Source organism: Typopeltis vanoorti, chromosome 19 (assembly GCF_054136105.1).
Source record: "Typopeltis vanoorti isolate ZY-2024b chromosome 19, IOZ_Tvanoo_1.0, whole genome shotgun sequence".
NCBI lineage: Eukaryota > Metazoa > Arthropoda > Arachnida > Uropygi > Thelyphonidae > Typopeltis > Typopeltis vanoorti.
In genome coordinates, this window is record NC_143567.1 from 73,126,730 (window position 1) to 73,149,450 (window position 22,721).

A 22,721-nucleotide genomic window follows, 5' to 3' on the forward strand; every position below is an offset into this window, starting at 1 on the left:
GACATCACTTTAACACTGATGAGGAAGGGATTTAAAAAAAAAATGAGCCATTGTACATCCAGAACCAGAGAATTTCTGGTTAATCAAGATCTGGTATAGGTGACTAGCTACCTCTTAATACAGTTGACTCACTTTACATAGTTATTGCATCAAACCTGTAGTCACCATTGCAATAGTTTGTTGTAAATATTATTATTATTACAGGCTACTTCAAGGAGTCTTTAGACTCATTGAGGGAGGCCCTAAACATTATGTCAAGAACTATCCAACATTTGTACAATATTTAACATACTTTGCTTTGAACTCATTCACATTCATGGCACCTACAACAGACTCTGGCAACTTATTCCACTCATTCACCACTCTTACTCAGTTTCCATGGATGACCCCTAGTTCTCCCACCAACAAATCTGTTCTGAAAAATTTCCTCTGAATTAATCTTGTAAAAACCCCTCAGTAATTTGTATATCTCTATCATATCACCACTTTTTCGTCTATCAACCAGTTTCTGTAACCCACAATCTGAACCTTGTAAGGTTCATTCCATAGACCAGCCACTATCTTTGTCACTCTCCTTGTCATCACCAAGAAACCCTGGTGCCCAGATCTGTGCACAGTAGTCAAGATGGGATCTTATCAAGACTTGATAAAGAGGAACAATAACCTGCTTGTCTCTGCTCCTTAAAGTATTCTTCAGTAACCAAGTAATCTGGTGAGCTGCTTTAGTCACTTTTGCTATGTGCTCCCTAAACTTTAACTCCCTATCCACTAACACTCCCAAGTTCTGGCTTCATCAATTTCCTGGAGTGCAGTTCTACCAGTGTGGTATACAGCTGGTAATCTTCTCACCCCAAAATGCATAACATTACACTTGGCTTCATTAAACTGACATCCATTCTCCTTTGCCCAGTCTGCCAATATGTCAAAATCATCCTGCAAAATTTTGGTATCATCTGTATTAACTATTGCTTTATCCAACTTTGCATTATTGGCAAATAACTGAACAGTTTTTCTCAGATCCTTTCCTATATTGTTAATGTACAAATTAAACAGGAACAGTCCTAGAAGAGAATCCTGTGGCATGCCACTAGTCACAGGCCTTCTTTTGGACTCTACTCCTGAATAAACTGCTCTCTGATATCTCCATCAACCACCCTCCTATCCATCCCCATGTGCTGCAGTTTACTGATTAGAATTCCACGTGGTATTCTGTCAGAGGCCTTTGCAAAGTCCAGCAGAATCACTGTAAACCCTTTATCCAACTCGTATTTGACGGTTTGTTATGGTGAATTCCTTTTAGCTTAGCTGTGCCTATGGTAGCTTCATTTGAAACTTTTCAGTAGTTTATTATAGTGAACAAGTTTTTACAGCACTGTTTGCTATGAGATTCAACTGTATCTGTATATGAAAGTTAAATGTTTCCATTTTATTCTGAAATAGGAATTACTTTGCAACACTCACTTTTGTAGATTGAAACTTTTCATCTCCTCTTATATTTATCACTGCAATGACTACAGCAATCTTACAGGGCATATTTTCCACAAGCGCACATTAGTGATCAATGGGAATTTCAGACCATTCTTCCTGTAGGCATATAATGAGTTCCAGGACTGTTGTGGGAGTGGATGTCCCTTGACCTCACCTGATGCTCCAGTTCATCCCACAGATTTTCAGTAGAGTTAAGACCAAGGCTCTGTGGAAGCCAGTGTTACACCTGATATCTTGAGAATATAGAATTCTCAGCTATCATGGTGTAACATGAAGAATAAATAAAATAAATTAAAAACCCTGCATAAAAGATAATAGTTGAATTAATAAAAAGAAAAAGAAAGATTCTTACATCCATAAAATATATAAAAAAATTAAAGGTTTTTGTTAAACTAACTAACAAAAGAAAGAATATATTAATATTGTGATATGATTTAAATGAGAAAAGTTAAATAAGACAGAAAAGGATTAGTCATAAGAGATGGTATGTGAGAGGCTAGAGATTAAGTTATTAAGTAAGTTCATAGAAAAATTTTGGAAAGGGGATTAAATTAGAGGCTAGCAAAGGAAAACAACAGACTATCGCTCAGGGCCGATTCCCGGATTGAGACATTGTTACGGGCTCGCCGATCAAAGGACGTTTGGCAGAAAAACGCCACCCTAATTGGTCGGTGAAGTAAAAACAAGTAGGGGAGCAGAGAAAAGAAGTTAGAAAAAGTGCCGTTAGGAGAACAGGTATAAAAGGGTTGGAAACCCCCCCCCCCCATCCCAAGAGGCTTTTTTGGTTTTGATTCTGTTCCAGGAGAGTCCTTCGCGAGCTCTTTAGTAGGGGATTTCACGGTGTTTTCCTGAGTGGCGAGATTGGAGTTATATCTCTGACGTCACAACACGGAAACAAAAGTGAGCGGAATTTCGATTCCGTATTTCCTATGTAAGAAGCGAAGAATGCCATAAAGTCAAAGAAAAGGAAACATATTCTTTGTGTTTCGACTTCAGTGACAACTACGAGAAGGGGAAAGAAGTAAAGAAATCGATGTCCACATGGCGAGTTGCACAGCCGATTAGATGATTCAAAAAGTGTCCTGAATTACGAAAGTTTAAGACCGTATAAGCATAGTTCAACTCCAAAAGGAACGTAGGAATAGCAGATTGTCGGAGAGGTTATACCAAGCTAGTTCAATCAGAAGGTAAAGGCCCATATGAAAAACTCAAGAAAGAAAGGTACTGTAAAATATATCTAATGTTAACTAAAATTTGTCTGTAATAAGTATCATTATTCTAATATGGAACTGTTGAAGTGACCAAGGAAAATTTATACTAGGACTTTAGTATCTGACAGAATATATTAAAAGTAAGCTGGCTAGTGTTAATGTTATGTGAAAAATTAAGTGTCCTGAGAATTTTGCATGTCTATTGTAATGTATTGGAAAGTTAAAATGTCATAGTTGTGTGTTAGTGCAGGTAAAGGTTTAGGTAATCTACTTAAGTTTGAATAGTTAATTAGTGTGAATTAATCTTATTTGCCCATGTCAAATGAATTTACGTATTGAATGTGTATGGCGGCATGATCGTAATACTAGTTATGTGTTAGTGCAGTAAATGGTTTAGTTAATCTACTTAAGTTTGAATAGTTAAATAGTGTGAATTAATCTTATTTGTCCATGTCAAGTGAATTTATGTGTTGAATTGTTATGGCGGCATGATCGTAATAGCCATTATAGGATCATAGCCTAATTACATGTAATAAGCTAATGTTAGTTTGTAAGTATTTAGTTTAGCATTAAATTGAGTAATCACAAAAATTGAATTGTACCATGTTAAGGAATTTAATAAACCTTTGTTCAATGATAAAAGAGTTGTCTGAAATTGCTGTTCAATGCACCACTTGAAAAATACGAACCTAATCACGCGGGAAATTAATGTTAAGAAACGAGATAAAGTGTCACGACTGCAACATAGTTACACTTTCAGACATATTTGAGTTCTTTCTCCTTGTTTTCGTATATAATATCTTAAACTAAATATCCCAAAAGGCGCAGTATAAATACAAATATTAGGGGTACTAAGGGGAGAAATAACTTAAGTATTAGTAAAAATTTTGGTGATATCTCGTGCATAGATAATAGAAGAACATAGATAAGCGGGGAATGTTAGATAGAATAAAAATCATAAATATGGGACACAACACCAGTCATGTGGCGATGTTCATGTTCGTAAACTACGTGGTTACAGCAGCAGCAGTCTTATAACATGGTGCATTGTCTTGCGGAAATAGACAATGGTCAGTTCTTTAGAAATGCAACAAAGTAGGAAGCATTGCATTGTCCCAAATGTTCAAATACCTCTTGGAGTTCAATGTTTGTGTCACCATAAACGGAGGTCCGAGGCCAAACCAGGAAGAAATAGGATCATACCATCACATTGCCACCTCTGAATTTCATAGTTAGGGTTATGCATTAAAGGTATCTCCCACCCCAACACCTGTCCATCTCTTCAGTAGAGGGTGTAGCATGATTCATCGCTTCATAACACAATTTCCAAGCTTCCACATTCCACTGTATATGCTCTTTGCACGTTGGTTCAGGTAATGTGAGGGCTTATACGTTGTATTCAACCATGGAAACCCATGTCGTGAGTATTGGTTGTAATGTTTTTGTGCAGATTCATGTTCCATTTGATGCCCCAAACTCCACATTGAATGTGGAATTCAGGGCATCAAATGGAAACAGTTGCTGATGTTGGCTGATGATTGACTGTTTTTACATATCATTCATAGCACCCTACGGTCATGTTTGGTGACTGCAGTGGGTTGTTCACTGCAGTAGCACTTGCAGTTGACTCCCTGTGCTTCATCTCAGTATGGTATCACTGATTATTGTCCTAGGATGGCCCAATTTGTCAACAATTTGTTGAACAGATGATTAGCCTGCAACATGGCATCCTATCATGATACCTCTTTCAAACTCCATGAGTTCCCTTCTCATAGCCATTTCATCCAGACACAATTACACTGACTTGGGAGCATCATATTCCTCCAATTTATACTGGCTGCAAACACATGAATCGTTTAATGGCACAATGCACCTTGTCCATGAGGGGGGGGGGGGGGTGTCTGTTGACTTCTTTCCAAGTAGTGTGTATCAAGAAATTATAAGACACTGTGTTAGTCCAACATAGTTAAGATTTTCATTCCTATTTTCCTTTCAAGTAATTTTCTTATAAATTGTCTCTTATTTGTTAGCTAATGTAATTCAATCACATCATACATGTCTATCTTCAAAGGCAGTCATAACTGCATTAGTTCATCTGTATTTTGGTCTTTTCCTGTCATTTTTGCTTCAGATATTGGTTTTGTGAATCTTTAATCCCATTTTTTTTAATCATCCATATCACATTAGATTGCGGTGTTTTGACTGATTTATCTCTTTTTCCATATAAATTTCTCGGATGCTCCACATGCTAGTTTAATTTTTGTGTTCACTAAAAATTGCATCTAAGTAGTTAAAGTCCTATTTGTAGGTTTTCATTTTCACTGAAAATCACTTTTAAAACTGCAGTTAATAATTTCAGTTTTTCTTCCAGTTTTCAAAGGTTTATCTTTTCTGTTCCTATTTTTGTGCCAAATTTGTTATGGCATTTATTTAATTTGGTTTTAAAGTCTTGAAGAGTTTTAGCAGATTTATATAAGAGAATAATATCATCTGTATCTCTCTCTCTCTATATATATATATATTGGTGGATCCCCCCCCCCTTCAGAGAAATAAAACTCATCCTGTATCATCTCTGCAGTTTTTTATATTCAGTCTAACTATTGGCTTATTAACCTTCCCTTCAGTCCTCTCTCTAAAGCAGTTGAAAAGGTCATTTATGGTCAATTTCTTCACTATTTGGAGACTCACTATTTAATCATTGACTGCCGGTATGGATTCTGAACATCTAGAACCATGGCAGATCTTTTAGTCTTCATTTGTCTGCTTCTGAATACGTGCCATGGAAAGTGCCATTGAGGTTCTGTTTCATTGTGTTCTTTTTTTTCTCCTATCTGTAAGTCCTCCTCCTTATCCCTCCCCCTTGTGGGACACCTGTTCATGGTAGAGGAAACCTCCCAGTGATGCCAACTGGCCCTTTTCATTCTTCCTCTCTTTCTTTGCTATTCTTTCCATATTCTTCACTCTACTTCTTGAGTATTTTACACTATCCTGTCTTCCAGACCATCATCAGTGAGATCTGACACCATGCCACTATGTTTGCGATGCGGTGTGACCCCATTGGCCTCTGCTTTCACAAGACTGGTGGTCCTGGATGGCCTGGCCAAGATCAATCGGCTAGTGGGCTTGCTTGCTGTGTAAGCAGTGTTGCAGTAAGTCTCATCCCATAATTTGGAGTCAAGGCCCAAGGTTTTCTGTGGTGCCAATATAGCATCTGGGGTATCCCTGGCATTCCTCTCCCAAGCTCAGTCATTACTTCTCAGTTAGCAGACATCCATGTGTGGATGTCTGCTGAGAAGTTAGTTAGGAACTCCACTCACCACAGCACCAAACAAAACCTTTGAGCATGAATTTTTCATCTCGGATTTTTCAGGGACTTTCACATGTGCCCAGTCAAGTACTGATACTGTACTTGACTGGGCTTTACTTCTGCACTTGATTGCAGAAGTAAAAAACAAAAAATATGACAACAATATATATGCACCAGTTTATCAGTACATATACAGCTTGTCGGAGATTTTGGAAGCAGTTGATGTGAATGTTGACAACATTACCTGCACCAAACATAACAGCAATTCTCTATGGCAGGTTTGCACTCCATCCTGTAACCTCTCACTTTGTCAGCTACAGAAGTCTCGCTCATACCTGCATTGTTTAATGCACACAGAACAACCCACTCCAGTTTGTTTCCCATCTATACTGATGGTTCAAAATCTGAGACCTCTGTTGGTTGTGCTGACATTATATCCCACCATATCCCACTTAATTGCAGTAATTATAAGGCAGTGTTGCATGCCATTCAGCTCATACTTCTGCATATAAAAGAAAACTCCTACCAAAAGTGTGTAATTTATACATACTCATTGAGTTCTTTATAGGCTCATCTTGTCTCCTGTGTATAATTCTCATCCAATGCATTGTGAGGTTTTACAACTTTTTTACAAAATGAAAACCCTTAATTTTGATGTTCAGTTGTGGTGTATTCCCAACCACATTGGAATTAAAGAAAATGAAATTGCAGCTGCATCTGCTAGATGAACTCATACCTTATACTTTTTCTGTATACTATTTAATAGTCCCATATATAGATTTCAGATAGCTTATAATATCAAAGATGATTACCCAATGGCAGACTTCATGGCAGGAAGCACTGTCAAATAAATTGTACAAGATTAAGCTGAAATTAAGCCTTGGCAATCTAGTCAACATAGAAACAGAAGAGAGGAAGTTGTTCTTGCTAAGCTCTGCATGAGGACTGATGACCCACCTCCAGATCTCTTAAAGCCAGAATTAAGAGGTGAGAATAACCTAGTTACTTTCGTTGTTATCAAAACAAGTTGTTCTGCTTTCTTTTCACAAAATTTTTTTATCTCAGTTCACCTTTCTTTACCTTTGATAGCACACACATATTGCCAGATAGTAGATCTCTCTCTCTTTGGATAATATTTATATTTAGTTTTCCTGATGCAAACATATGCCAATAACTTCCCTGAAAAATTTGGCATTCTTTTCTATGCAGGATACTATTTTTCACAAATTTAGCTACAGAACTTTACCAAGCTCATTCAATATTAGAATAATGTTCATGTGTTTTACTACACAAAAAACCTCTCTAAAAATTCTGTTTTCCACTGCAGTTTGGCTAATTGCTAATCACTGTCTCACTTCAGCAGTTATCTCTCAAATGGTCTATTTTCTCTAATGAGAATACTTCCCATTGCTATTTTAATGAACTGCAATCCATAGCATTTTCCACTAAACCTGTTAAAACATGAGCATTGGTTGTTCAGCATCCTTTCACAGTCCATCTTCAGACCTACAAACCTGCTTATACAGAGTAATCTTCTGTTTTAGTATTTTGAATAGATTTTCTTTTCTTTCTTATCATATACTCACTTCCTTATCATGTGGTACTCACCTGGGAAGTGACTAAGTTTATGAATGTTCCGTTCAGAAAAAGTTACATGCTAAACTACAAAGCAGGAAATTATGACCAACTGAGGAGTATACTGAGTTCAGTGGAATGGATCAGTTGATGGATGGGAAGAATATCGAGTTCAAAGAATAAATAGGGTAGGAGTCAAATGGATGTGTAATCTTATTAAGCAAGAGATTCATAAGAAAAGGATGATATGGAAGGAATACTGTGTGCATAAGAATGATGTACATTATGAAAATTATAAGCAGTAGGCAAATAGTCACAACTATTATACAGAAAGCAAAGTCTGAGTATGAAAAGAAACTGGCTCTGCATACTAAAGATCCACAAGAATTCTATTGATATGCTGCAAGTAAAAGAAAGAATGAATATGAAAGAATAATTCTTCTAAATGCAGATGCAGAAGAGGTTGTTCATCTAATGAATGCTCATTTTGTTAAAAGTTATCAACCTTGTGTATGGAACATTGAGCTCACTGCACCTCTTCACTGGATGAAGAAATTCAGGTGTATGAGGACAAGGTATTAGAGCTGTTGCACAAACTGAATAAGAATTTAGTAATAGGGACTGATGGGATATCAGCAGGTGCGCTAAAAGTGTCTTCAGCTGAACTGGCTATTCCTTTGACCTGGCTGTTTAATATGAGTCTCAAAACAAGGAAGATTCTGCAGGAATGGAAAGAATGTATGGTAATTCCATTACACAAGGGTGGTGCAAAAACTGATGTATCCAACTATTGACCAGTTGGTATCTCAGGAGTGGCGGTGGTGAAGATTTTGGAAAAATTGGTTAGGACTCACATTCAGAAATGGGTTGACAGAGAATCTCTACTTTGCAATAAGCAGCATGGGTTTACTAAGGGAAGATCATGTGTTTAGCAACTTGCTCACATTCTATAACAATGTTACCATTGAACTAGACAAGGGGAATGGATACACCATGATACTTTGGATTTTGCTAAGGCTTTTCACAGAATACAGCATTATAGACTGTTGCATAAATTGGAGAATATGGGTTTGGATTATAGAATATTGGATAAGAGGATGGCTGACTGACAGATATCAAAAAGTGATATATGGGGGATGTGAGTCTGCAAGATTTAAGGTAACCAGTGGTGTACCAAAAGAATCAGTGCTTAATCCACTGTTATTCAGTCTGTACATTAATGATATTGGGAAGGATTTGACAAGTGACATACAGCTATTTGCTGATGATGCAAAGATAGGTAGGGTAATCAGGAATATTGCTGATGTGCAGTCTTTGCAGAATGATTTGAATAAGCTGAAATTGTGGGCTTGGGAAAACTGGTGTCAGTTCAATGTTAGTAAATGTAAAGTCATTCACTTCGGCATGATTAGATATCCAATGTCGTATTATATTGGTGGGATTATGCTTGAAGAAACTGATGAGGCTAGGATCTTAGAGTGTTAGTAGTTAGGAAGTTCAAGTTCATGAGCCATGTGGCAAAGATTGCAAATACAACCCAAAAAATAATTGCAATGCTGAAATGAACATTCACACATAAAGATAAGGATGCCATCTTGCCTCTTTACAAGGCCTTGATAAGACCTTACTTGGACTATTTGCACAGGTCTGGTCTTCTGGTTTCTGTAGTGATTCTGATATAGTGGAGAGAGTGCAACAGAGAGCGTTAAAAATGATATCAAGATTGTGGAATATTGATTATGAAGACAGATTGAGAATTTGCAGACTGCAGACACTAGCAAACAGGAGAAAGAGGAATGATATGGTTGAGACTTACAAACTTCTGAACGTGTCATGCAGGATTTCAGTTGATGGAATTTTTCAATTTATTGAGGGTGGGGAAAGGACAAGAGGGCATCCTTGAAAGCTGAGAATGAATGCTGCTAAGAAGGGAGTAAGGACTAGATTTTTCTCTCATAGGATGGTGCATGAGTTGAATGGATTGCCAATGGATATTGTGAGTGCAAGCAGTGTGAATGAATTCAAGAATAAGTATGATAATTGGTGCATGTAGTATGTGGCCACCCTTGATGAGTCCCTGACTCCTTGAAGGTCTCTCTTAATAATAATACTTTTTTTTTGAGATCGACAAAAGTTACAGATCCTTATAATCTCAATTTCTCAACAATTTATCTTGGAAGATCTGGTACTGTTGATCTTTATTTTTTCTGAACTCAACTTCTTCATCAAGTTTCCTTTAATGATTTTTTAGACTTCTAAAATATACCTTGCATAAATCTTATCTCGAGAGACACATAGTAATCTTCCATAGTAGTCCACATAATCTTGTTTATCTCATTTTTTTTTATATTTATTTAAGTCAGTATAATGAAAGCTGTTTTCCAGTCATTAAGTTTAACCTGATGACTGGAAAACATTATAGAACTGTATCTCTTCCCATCTTACCTTTTTGTTAGACTTAATGGCCTGTCACAGCCGAACAGCTTAGCTAAGGAACCTGATATTAATGAACAGAGTGGTTAATTCGATCTCCATCGCCTGCTATGGCTGTAAGTTGTGCATGTTCTTCTGGCTGGTTTTCTCAGTTTTGCAGGATGAAAAACATGATTTTATGGGAGGAAAACTCTGCTTCTGTGTGAGACCAGCTAACTTACCTTCATTTGAAAAGAAAAGCCGGATAAAGGTTTTTCACATCTCAAATGGGTTTTGAATCCAAGTCTTTACAACAAGAGGGTATCTATACTGACTGAACTGTGGAGACTGTATTAAACTTAGATGCCTCTGTATTTTAAGCATTCTGGATTTTATCATTTCCTCTAGATACCTTTTCCTGTTTTGGATTTTTAATAGCCTATTTTCAGTTAATGAATTATAATTGTACTCGTCATTGATAATTTTTTCCACCATTCTATGTAAGCTTTATTACTTTTTTTCCCCTTCTTTCAAGCAGTTACCCTAGATGTCCTTCAGTTTTTATGCCATCTTTATAATTTCATTCCTTTTATGGTACACTTTTCTGTATTTTTTAACTTTTTTTTTAGTAGTCTGAAATCTTTTTGCCATCTTATGATATTTACTTCTAGTTCTTTTGCATGTTCTCTGTGCTGAAATGATAGCATGTATTCTAAAACGATAGTATATAATCTAAAAATGATAGCACATTCTATATCATATCACATGGCAGGAAGAAAATGGAATTTATACACCTACTGAGAGATAATTACTTGAAGCAAAATGTGATGGAGGGGGACTTAGGATACAAGAGTGTTGAATCTGGTTATAGGATCAGAAGACCTGTCCATAACTACATGGCAGGTGATTATAATACACTTAGGTGGCAGTTTGAAGCAGTACCATGGCATAAAGATCTGCAAGGGAAAGTTGTTCACAGTGCATGGGGGGGGGGGTAGTCAAGAGGATATTCGGAGGAAGCAATATCACACTGCATACCCAAGATCAGGAGAATTGGGCGTAGGGTTAGATGAATAGTGTCATTAAGCATGAGCTTCAAACAAAGAAAACATTGTGGAGGGTATATAAGGAGAAAGATGACCAGCTAACTCATGAACAGTACAAGAACAGGAAAGAAAGTTGACCAGCATGGTAAGGAAAGCAAAATTAGATTATGAGAAAAGATTATCTGAGCAGGTGAAAGGAAATACCAAATTTTTTTTATTATGAGGCAAGTTCAAGGAAGAATGACAATGAAGGATAACTTCAATGAGTGTAGATGGTAGATAGATAATAGAGGCAGATGAAATTGTTAGCTACTGATTAATCATTTTGCAAGAGTATATCATCCAAGTGAAGATATTGTTATGACAAAAGCAACAGGGACTTATGTGAGAACAGAGATTGAAGAATCAGAAGTACTTAGTATATTGCAGAATCTGAATGCAAATACAGCTGTGGGATTGGATGGGATATTGGCTCGCATTTTATGAGAATGTACAGGGGAATGATGATGCTTTTGACTAGGCTGTTTAATTTAAGTCTCCTCCATGACAAAGTCCCAACAGAGCGGAACAAGGGCAATAATTCTTTGCATAAATGAGGATCTAAGTCTGTGGTAGCAAATTATAGACCAATTAGTATCTCAGGTATTGGAAAGTATGGGAAACATTGGTCAAAAAGAGAATTCAGGAATAGGTAGATAAAAATATGATGCTGTATGAGGGCTAGCATGGCTTTGTGAAGGGTCAGTCATGCCTTAGTAATCTACTAACTTTTTATAATAGAGTGACAGCTGAGTTGAATAAAGGTTTGATACTGTCGGATTTTGCAAAGGCATTCGACAGGATACCACATAGAACTCTCTTATGCAAACTGCAAATGGATGGATATGAAACTGGTAATATGGATAAAAGGGTGGCTGATGGACAGATGCCAAAAAAGTAGTGTATGGAAGAGCAGAATCCAGAGAAGGCAGATGACTAGTGGTGTGCCACAGGGTGCTCTGTACATAAATGATATAGGAAATAATTTGAAGAGGGACATTCAGTTGTTTGCTGATGATGCAAAGTTGGGTAGGGTAATAGTTAATCAAGCTCTCTACACATGATTGAGAGAGAGCTATAGATGATTTAAATAGGCTGACATAATTGGATGTAAGTTTAATGTGGAAAAGTGAAAAGTTGTGCATTTTGGGATACAAAGATTACAAATGCCTGCCTGGTTGACCAAGTGGTCAGCTATCCACTCTCCAGCCAAAAGGCTGCAGGTTCGAATCCCGCCGTGGGCATGGATGTTTGTTATTGTCTGTGAAAATACTAGTGGTGGTGGTGGTGGGTGGTAGATGATGCAGTTGGTGGATGACAGGTGGGTGAAGTTGAGTAGTGGAAACAGAGAGTTGTAGAGTAGGTGCCCTCTGTCGATGAGTCTTGGACTCCCTGGAGGTGTCAAATAATAATAATAACAATAATAAAAAGCTGTGTGCCACATTGAAACTGTACTCCAGGAAATTAATAAAGCCAGGGATTTGTGGGGAAGGGTTGTAGTAGCAGATAGAGCTGAAGTTTAGAATGCATATGGCTAAAGTAGCCAGGGTAGCTCACATGATTACTTGGTTATTGAAGAATATAGTAACAAGCAGACATAAGAGAGTTATCATTCCTCTTTATATAAAGCCTTGATACAACTATGAGGATGGTCTGAAAAGTTCTCGGCCTGACGATGAAAAAACAAATTTATAATTTCAAAATTATTTTTATTTTTCAACATAATATCTCCCTTAAGACTAATACATTTATTCCAGCGATTCTCCATTGCCATTATCCCGTCCCTGTAGTGGTTCTCAGTAAGATCTGCAAAATACCCCTCTACAGCTACAATCACCTCTTGATTCAAAGAAAAATGCACCAGCGAGGAAGAGTTTTAGTTTTGGAAAGAGATAGAAGTCAGAAGAGGGAGCTAAATCTGGGGAATAGGTTGGATGTTCCAACAATTAATAGTGCAGATCCCTTAATTTTCCCATTGCTGAAACACCTTTGTGGGCAGGTGTATTGTCCTGATGAAAGATGATTTTTTTTCTTGTTTTACCCTTTTCAAAATAATTAATAAACAAAATGCCTTTAGCATCTCAAAACACCAATGTTTCAAAACACCAACCTTTCCTGTTGATGGAACTGACTTTGTCTTTGCTGTCAAAGAACGAGCTTCTGTCCACTGTTTTTACTTTTGTTTGGATTCTGGTGTGTAGTTGTGAATCCAACTTTCATCCATAGTAATAAATCGATGCACAAAATCAGTTTTATTCTTGTTAAAATGCACCAAACACTGTTCAGAGATTTTCGTGCGAATGCATTTTTGATCTGCTGTGAGCAAGCGTGGCACCCATCTTGCCCAAAGCTTTTTTCATTTGCAATTCTTCATGCAAAATATATCCTTCACGTTCTTTTGAAATGCCTATAGTTGCAGCAATTTCACACTTTGACTTGCTAGTCATCCAATACCATATCTTGCACTTGATCAATGATTTCTGGTGTTGTTACACTTTTTGGACGTCCTTCACGTGGATCATCTTCAAGGCCGAATTTAAATAGCCACGTTTAAATTCGGCAGCCCATTTCTTAATTGTCAAAAACGAAGGAGAAGAATGCCCATAAACTTTTATGAACTTCGAATGAATTTCTTTTGGCGTTAAACTTCTTTTAGAAAGAATTTTATAACCCCACAATACTCAATTTTATCCATTTCAAGGGATACAGACAACACTTTTGCTTCAGACAGCTGTATAAAACAAACTACTTGATAGAATGACTTGCAATTTCACATGGATGCTTATGACATATGTACCAACTTAGGAAAAAAAAAAATCTTGCCAATAGTGTTGCCATCTATGGGCAAGGCCGGGAACTTTTCAGACAACCTTCGTACATCTGGATTACGGTGCTCAAGTCTGGTCACCTGAGTTTCTTGTAGAGCAGAATAAGAGGTCATCTCTGAAAGTTGGGTCAGAGTTTGGTTAGTAAGGGCATGAAGAATAGATTTTTCACGTGGAGAGTGAATGAATGGAATGGGTTGCCTGAGTCAGTTCTGATTGCTTTGTCTGTTAATGGTTTCAAGGACATTTATGATATTTATTGTGTTGATAGTTTGGGTCTCCCACTATGACTCATAAGATTCCATGGAGGTGCCCTTGCAATAATAATAATTTCTAAAAAAAAATAGCATTTTATATAGCATATAGCTATTCACTAAGATTGACTCACTTAGTCCTTCCTGAATAAAAAAAGTTAATAAAGTTTTTCCTGTAGGAGAGAATTGGAAATTGCACATTGAAAATAATATCAATAAATAATATAATTGAACTATTAGTATTAATGCCCAAACATCAGTTTATATATTATTTTTTCTTTAAATTTGTTGCTCTAAATAATGCCTTTTATTTCTCCTTGGAGGAATAAAAAAGCATTAGTTGATATAACAGAAGCTCCTTTGACATCCAGAATTAATACTGTTCATGGTTTGTTTTCATAGGGATTTATCAGCACACTTACCTCTCGTCTGGAAAATACTTCAGAAGGTTGGCAACTTAGAGTTAAAATCAATGATGGTTCAGCATCTGTGGAAGTTGATCTTCATGATCAGGTGAGCAGATTTCTGAGAATCAAGTTATGAGTACTTAATTTGATTCTTTGAGCACATGTAAGTTTTTTATAAAAACAAGAATACAAAGATTTAGAAATGCCAAACAGTTTATTATTAATTTTGTACCGATTTATTGAATTAAATTACATTTCTTTAAAGCTCAGTAAATCAATTTTAAAAAGTTTAAATTTTAAATGATGTATCTTATCTATTATATGCATTACTTTCTTTCATCTTTGCACCTTTTCAGGACAGTCCATTAATATATACTTTTCTTTCACTGTAAGGTGTTTAGTTTATAAAGTAGGTTTTCTGAATTACACAAACATTAATCTCATATTCCTACATAGTCTACTGTCTTATTAACTTGAATGTAGGTTTCACTGATATGCTTACAAGAAGTGCTGCTAAAGAATGTTTTACTGTAGAACAAAATTGATGGAAAATTCTCTCTTTCATTGAGATTTCCCCTACCAAATTTTAAATAACTAAGGTGTATTCTTAGGGAAATTTGGGTAAACAAAGCAAATTCACTATAATATTGGTTTATACTCTGAATAATTAGATAATTTATTGTCTTAAAATTTCTTTAAAAATGTCAATATAAGAATTTAAGAAGTGAGTCAATTTCACTTCACATAAATGCTGGCATATACTTTTTAAATGGTGGGATTGAAAGGATATACAATAAAGTCTCGAAGTACAATCTTCTCTCTCTCTCTCTCTCTCTCTCTCACACACACACACACACACACACACAGCAGATTGTTGAGATCAGTGTATAGTGGCTATGAAATGAAAAATTACAATGGGGCTAGAAAGTTCTGATAAACACACTGATATTAAAGCAACTAATATAACCACAAGAAAGAACATACAAGGATATAAGAATATCAGAACATAAGTTACCTTCATAACTCTGCTACTAGTATGTTCTTTCTTGTGATTATATCAGTAGCTTTAATATCATTTTTGTTCTGGGTATTTATCAGAACTTTCCAGCCCCTCTCATAGTTAGTTGGTGGTTAACATAAAAGCATCATGTTGGAGGCTTAATGGATTGTATACAGCACTCAGAAAGGATTAAAACAGAATTTAATACTTCCTATATTTTGTCTCAGTCACTGAGACATCTTCAGGGATTACGAAACAGCTCTTAGATGAAAAATTAGATTCAAAGAAAGAAAAGGTGTTATCATCTTTAGTTTATTTTTTTTATCGAAGAAAATCTCATGAAACCAACTCAGGGGAAAAACAAGAATTCTTGTTGTTCCTGAGAATTTTTCATAGAAGAAATAAAAGCTCAGTCTCTTCTCAAAATCAATAAGCAACTAAGTCAGCCAAGTAATCCTTATGTTAGCGGTTACAAACTTTTCATTGAAGAATAGAACATATTCTGAGAAAGAATGCACCTTTCTAAGTTAACTGATCAATCTCAAGCTTGCTTGATCAGTTAAATTAACTGGTCAAATATGAGTGAGATTTTAGTTCTCCCATTTTTTTATTTATTGAAATGAAAAAAAATTCACAAAAACAAGTCTGTCCTATGATTAACTTATTTTATGGGCTCACCATAAATAGAATTGGGCAAAATAATATATGGTATTTTAACTGATAGTGTACTCTTTCCATTGAGCACATGCATGTTGCAATAGCTTCATTAGTTCTTGCATAGATGCTGTTGGTGTTTCACAGGCATTAGTGTCTTGTGAATGGTGATGAATTGTGGTGCTTTTAATATGACCTGGAAACAAAATGACATAGTATGGGATGGTGATTGCTGATGTCTTCAAGATAGCAAATGGTTGGATTGCAGAAGTCTTGAATCAGAACAATGTTGATTGTTTTCTTCTGCATTCATGGAATTTGTTCCAGAGGGCCAGATGGTTATGAGTCAGCACTATCTCAGTGTTATGCATTGTTTGAATAAACATGTGAGATGGGCGAGAGGAGGAACAGTACTAAACAAATGGCTGACTGTTGGGTTGTTAGTGAAAGAGCTAAAGGTATGAGAATATCTACTGTGCGTGTGTTGCAGGAATTGAAAAGAATTGGTCAAAACAATAATATAAAGGATTTCAGGGCCTACCCATCTTGGGTTTTTGGATTTATGAAGAGAAACGTAACAATTTAAGTGTTTTGGACAAAATTTGCCATGCGACCTGGGAAGTGAAAGTAGCTAAATTTCGTTTGTTTATGAGAGAAAACTTGTGTGGGGGCTGATGCTTGTCATTTTGGGAATATGGATGAAGTTCCTGTAAGTTTTGACATGCCTAGTTCTAGGATTGTGAATCTGAAGGGAGCAAAAGAGGTTTTAGTTGGTACAACAGGGCATGAAATGTCTAACTTTACTGTGGTTCTCTGTGTAACTGCAGGTGGTTCCAAACTGCCACCGATGGTGATTTTCAAAAGAAGGACTGTTCCAAAAGGTTGTGATTCCAAAGATATTATTGTTACTACTAATAAAGGTTGGATAAATTCTGAGGTTATGAAATTTTGGTTGGAGAATGTGTAGCAAAAGAGAAAAATGTCATTTTTCAACCCAAAATCTTTGTTAGTGTTGGATTCATGTAGAGCACACACGACAGCAGAAGTTAAAACAATTGTAAGTATTCCAAATTGGCCATCATTCCAGGTGGTTTAACAAAAAAACTCCAACTCCTTGATCTTGCAGTAAATAAACCATTCAAAGACAATTTGCAGGCTAAGTGGGAAGACTGGATGACGAATGGCATCCATGAACATAACAAAACAGGGCAGATGAAAAGAACATCATATAAAAATATCGTTACATGGATTGTAGAAAGTTGGGCTGCTGTAAGTGAAAACTGTGTTAGAAATGGTTTCATTAAAGCACAAAGGAATGCAGTGGTGTCCAGTGACAGTGATTATGAAGCTGAAGAAATACCAAACGAAATTTTTTATGCAATTGATTCTTTCAATATTGAGTCTGATGAAGAATTTTTTGGATTTGAATTGTATAATGTTCAATAAATATTAAGTAATACTTCTACCTTAGTTTTGTTATTACATTTGATTTACCTCTCATACCTTTCAAATATATACCACACATGTTCATTTTTAACGAATTTAGACTTTTTTTTGTATAGCTAATGCGCATGTTATCTATTGAAAAATACGGTATTGCTTTATGTTCTTGTAGTTGCTCTTGATTTTTGTATGAATTTTGTCTTGTTATTTAACAAGTGCACTGTGTTTATAGATCTCAACTTTTCATTAGGTTTCAAATCTGTTTTTCATATTTTATTGAATGTTTTGAAAGATGCATATCCATCTGTTAGATAAATTTTTTTCTCTGTCCATCTGTACACAAGTTATTTCGAAATCTGGCTAGATGGATTTTATTTTTTGGAATCCTTAAAAAATTTGTCAAACCAATTAAATTTTTGTTTCTGTTGATTATTTGCAGTATCACAAGGAAGCAAAATATGTTGAAATACGATTGCAATAACTCTTCTTGGACTGGAAGGAATTTGTTAAAATTTCACATTTAGGATGCACAAAAGAACTTATCTCTGTGTGGTTCAGTTATTGTCTCAGTTGGATCAGTTTTGTAGGCAAAATGACCTGAATTCACATTAATAATTTTATGCTCTGGAATGAATTTAATAAAATTTTGTATGTAGGATCTCTATTAAATTTTGTTGAATAGTTTTGGTTTGGTTTCAGTTGGGCAGTTTGAGTGGCAAAAATTATAAAAACAAAATTAGCTTTAAAAAAAAAAAAAGGTAGATGTGTCATAAATGCACTAACTTTTGACATTTGCCCAACAAAAGGTAACATCCACTTATCTTTTTGAATAATGCAAATTTGTCACATACATATGATATTAGTAACAAATATAGTGTAAAATGTTTACATTTGAAACTTGAAGAATCTCAAATTATGTACATTATAAATTATTATAAGAGTTAATCTATATGTCTGTTAAACTAGGGCAGTAATTTTTCTTACTGAGCCAGTCCTAAGTTTAAGACTGCTTGGAGAAGGAGTGTTTTTTAAATCTCTGTTATAATTCATTAATTGGCAGGATTTGAGTTGATAATTATATAATAGGACCATCGTAATAAATGATTTTGTTTAGTGCAGTTATTGTGATAATGAATGATCTCGCTATTCAAAAAAAAAAAAAAAAAAATTCTGCAAAACGTACCTTTTTTTATGATTGTCTGCAATTATTTCCTAGTTGGTATTCGTTAGATGCATTTAGCAAAATGTCTATTAGATTAGTTTTGTTCATCAGTCCATATGAAAATAATTTAGCGACACTAAATGAATTGATCTGATTGAAATTTGATAGTTGAAATCTGCAAAAATGTTTGTTTCATTCAAATTGTTTGTAGAGTCATAAATTTAGGTAAAATATGATTATAATAACTGTTCTGGTGGGATAGAATTTATAATTGTAAAAAGTTTTTTTTCACTTGGTTATAAATTCAGTTAAAAATGTAAAGAAATTATATTCTTGTTTAATCCTTTATTCAGGTGTAAGCAAACAAAGTTTGCATGTGAAGTTTCTTCATGACTAGACTATTTATATATAGAGGGGCACCACACAGACTGGTTTCAATCTTTATTGAGGTACTGTTAAGGGGAAGGGGGAGGAACCTTTTTTCAAAAATTCTGAGTAATCTACAAGATTTCTCCAAATCTCACTGAGTGATTCAAAAAGATTTAATTTCACATAAATTTGTCAAAACTCTCATCAGTGACTCTACTCAATGACAGACAAAAACTTACCACCACGCAGAACTATTCTACTCCCCAGAATCAAGCTCAAAGACAAAAATTATTCAAGTGTCATCAGTAGGAACCAGACCCAGAAGAAATACTAAGGTTGAAATAATGCAGAAGTCATGTATATCCCATATACAAGTAGTGAAATGGTGTAGCACCTTATTATTATAAATTCAGTACTAGCTCTAATCTAATACTCTAGATTAGAGCTAGTTGTGGAAAGTTTTTTTTCACTTGGTTTATCAATATTTTGATGTAATATTTCAATATGATAAACTTGTAATACTGATGTGTTATAGTTTTGCAACCTCTTATCCCTGGGACTGCTGTATTAAAAAAAAAAAAAAAAAAAAAAAATATATATATATATATATATATATATATATAAAAATTGATCCACATTTGTTTCTTCTCTTGTACTTATATATTATTTGTTATATTTTTATTCCATAGGTTCTATCAGAATTCATTGGGTTAACCTTTGCAGAAGTAATGGTAATTATAGTTGAATAATTATGTTGATCAGAATACTCATTTATTTTAAATTTAATGCAGAACCTATATTTTTTATTCACACAGAATATACTATTTTTTCCCTAGGTTTTAAAAGCAAATGCAAGAAAAGATAGCAGTTTAAAGTTGAAAGTAATGCAGGTAATAAATGTACTATAATTACCCAAAATGTTGTGTTTAATTATATTTTGGTTTTTCTTTTGATGTTATAATGAAATTTTCATGTATATTAAATGTTTGAAAATGCTTAAAAAAAAAAAAAAAAAAAAGGTAATAATATTTGATTTATTATTATTACTACTACGTGACACCTCCAGGGAGTCCAAAGACTCATCGAGGGAGGACATCTACTCTATATCTCTCTGTCTCCACCGCTCAGTCCACCAACTACAACTAACCGCAACATCAATGCCATCCACTGCCTGCCACTAGTATTTCCATAGACAATCACAAACATCCATGCCCACAGTGGGATTCGAACTTGCAGCCTTTTGGCTGGAGAGCGGATATGCCAACCAGGTCGGCAATCATTTAAATATATTAAAAAACTGTACGGTAAAAGCTATTTAATAAGAAAGCTTAAGGGATGTTAAATTTGAATACTATGAACATTTATCCTAAGTAGGTATATGAATTCATATGATACTTTGAATGTCGTCATCATCAAATTCCTGACATGTACCCTCAAGGGACAGGATATGATAGTACTACATGAAAAATTTACATCATTACTAATTTTCTATCTACAATTTTCCTCCAAATCAATTTGTTACCTGTCAAGACTCCAACATTATCACATCTTATATTTCTATCTTCTAAGGCACTTTTTACCATATCAATCCACCTATATCTTGGTCTTCTTCTGAGTCTTTTTCCTGCCAACCTGGCAGAGAACACTTGTTTCACTAATCTCATCTCTCCCATTCTGTTTAAGTGACCATACCACCTGAGATTAGCTCTGCTAATACATTCCTGGATTCCATACTTTGAATGTGGTAGGTATAATTATTACCATCATGGAATTACAAAAATAACATTAATACAACTATTATTACCAAGATTAAGATTAAAATAAATGCAATCCTTTTAATTAATGAGTATAACATGATATATTCATGCAAAAGGGATTAAACCCCCAATCAGCCACGACGTCTATAGACATCCAGATAAATCTGGATACGAAGCTCTAAAACCTATTGAATAACATGTATAAGAAATGCAATTTGGTGTCACTATTTCATCCACATTGGCTGGTAGGGAGATTAAGAGAAAAAGAAGAATTAGGTAAAGCATAAATACATAATAAAATGCTTGAATTAAGGTTTTGATTAGAATAGTAAATGATAATTTCAAAGCAACAAATTGCACAATTTAATTATGCTATCATATCCCCACTGGAGGTGCAAGCAGAAAAGAAGTTGAGAACAACTGACATTAGAAAAGAAAGAAAGATAAAATTTGAAGAAAAATAAAAATACAAGAAAAAACATTCTGCTTAGGATGTGAACTAGTCATTACTAATGCCATCTTTCAACACTGATGTGTTTGTACAAAAAGAATTGTTCTTATGTGTTATCTCCACATTGCATCCACAGAGAGCACATAAGCAGCAACAACAAAATGTAGCAATTGCATCAGTATGGACTGACTAACAAAGCACAGATTTTATAAAGTACAATCTGTACTTTATAAAATCTGTAAAAGCTTGATAAAAATTAAAATCAAAAATAAACGTATGAGAAAGTTTTAAAAACAATCAGAGTTGAACAGTTTTCAGAGGAAAAGTAATCAAACTCAAGAAGTTAAAACAAAAAAGCAGTTCAGTAAAGAAATTATTTAGAAGGCTCCTGTTAGCAAACTGCTGGCCTGGTTGCATTGAGTGGAAATATCTCTACTCACCAGCTGTGAGATATTTGGAGTTTGAATCTCACTGCAGCATGGATGTTTGTTAATATCTTTGATCAGTAGATGATTTTCTTGACCTGGTGTGAGACCATTACCTTGCTTTTTTTTGAGTCATGTAATAGCTTCTCATAGTTCTGTGATTGCCTCTCAAGAGCACAATTTCCAGGTAATCTAATCCTTAACCTATTTACAATACTTTCATACTAATGATTTATAACCTTTAATAAGTGGGATTCACATTAAAAAAACTCCTCAGATCATAGCAAAAGTATACAAAATTTCAGTTATATTTGAATATAGACGTATACTATATATCATGAAGGCAGAACAATATTTTTTAGACTACTAAGTAAAGCTTACAGATAGAGGAAAGAGTATCATGAAATGAATCAAAAATGATATAGATATTTGGACATCTAAAGTCAACTTGAAGGTTTACTATAGTGAATTTGTTTGCTTATGACTTTTCAGTATTTTGTCATAGAGTGAATTCACTGTAACAATAGTCTCTGTAATAGTTGACTGTACTTTGAAAAATAATATTCAGTGAGGTAACCCACTCATATTGTCAATTTAATTGAAATGAAGCACATGACAGAGTAATGTGTACATAGCCAAATAAAGGAAGTGAAAAGGATTAAAGCATAAAGCTCTAAGTCTAATCTGGATTAGTTGGTATCTACAGTTTTGTGTAGGTGGCCTTAAAACTACTGTTTCTATCTTAGGAAGTGTCATGCATCCATATTTATTTAGGTTATGTTACATTGATTTTTAAGAACAGCATCTGACCCCTGCCTCCTCCCCCCTTCCTCCAAAAAAAAAAGGATTATTATGATTAAGATAGCAGTATTTTTCCATTTGATTCTTTGGAATTT

General features: G+C 34.9%; 1 protein-coding gene across 1 annotated transcript in view; it reads left to right on the forward strand.

Annotated features, from left to right (window-relative positions):
- Positions 1-22,721, forward strand: part of LOC150096245 (recQ-mediated genome instability protein 1-like) — a 115,965-nt gene that overhangs the window by 83,547 nt on the left and 9,697 nt on the right. Inside the window, exons 9-11 of the mRNA XM_090409398.1 lie at positions 14,560-14,670; positions 19,882-19,923; positions 20,029-20,082. Of these exons, the coding sequence (XP_090265524.1) occupies positions 14,560-14,670; positions 19,882-19,923; positions 20,029-20,082 (207 nt within the window). The remainder of the gene's footprint in view (positions 1-14,559; positions 14,671-19,881; positions 19,924-20,028; positions 20,083-22,721) is intronic.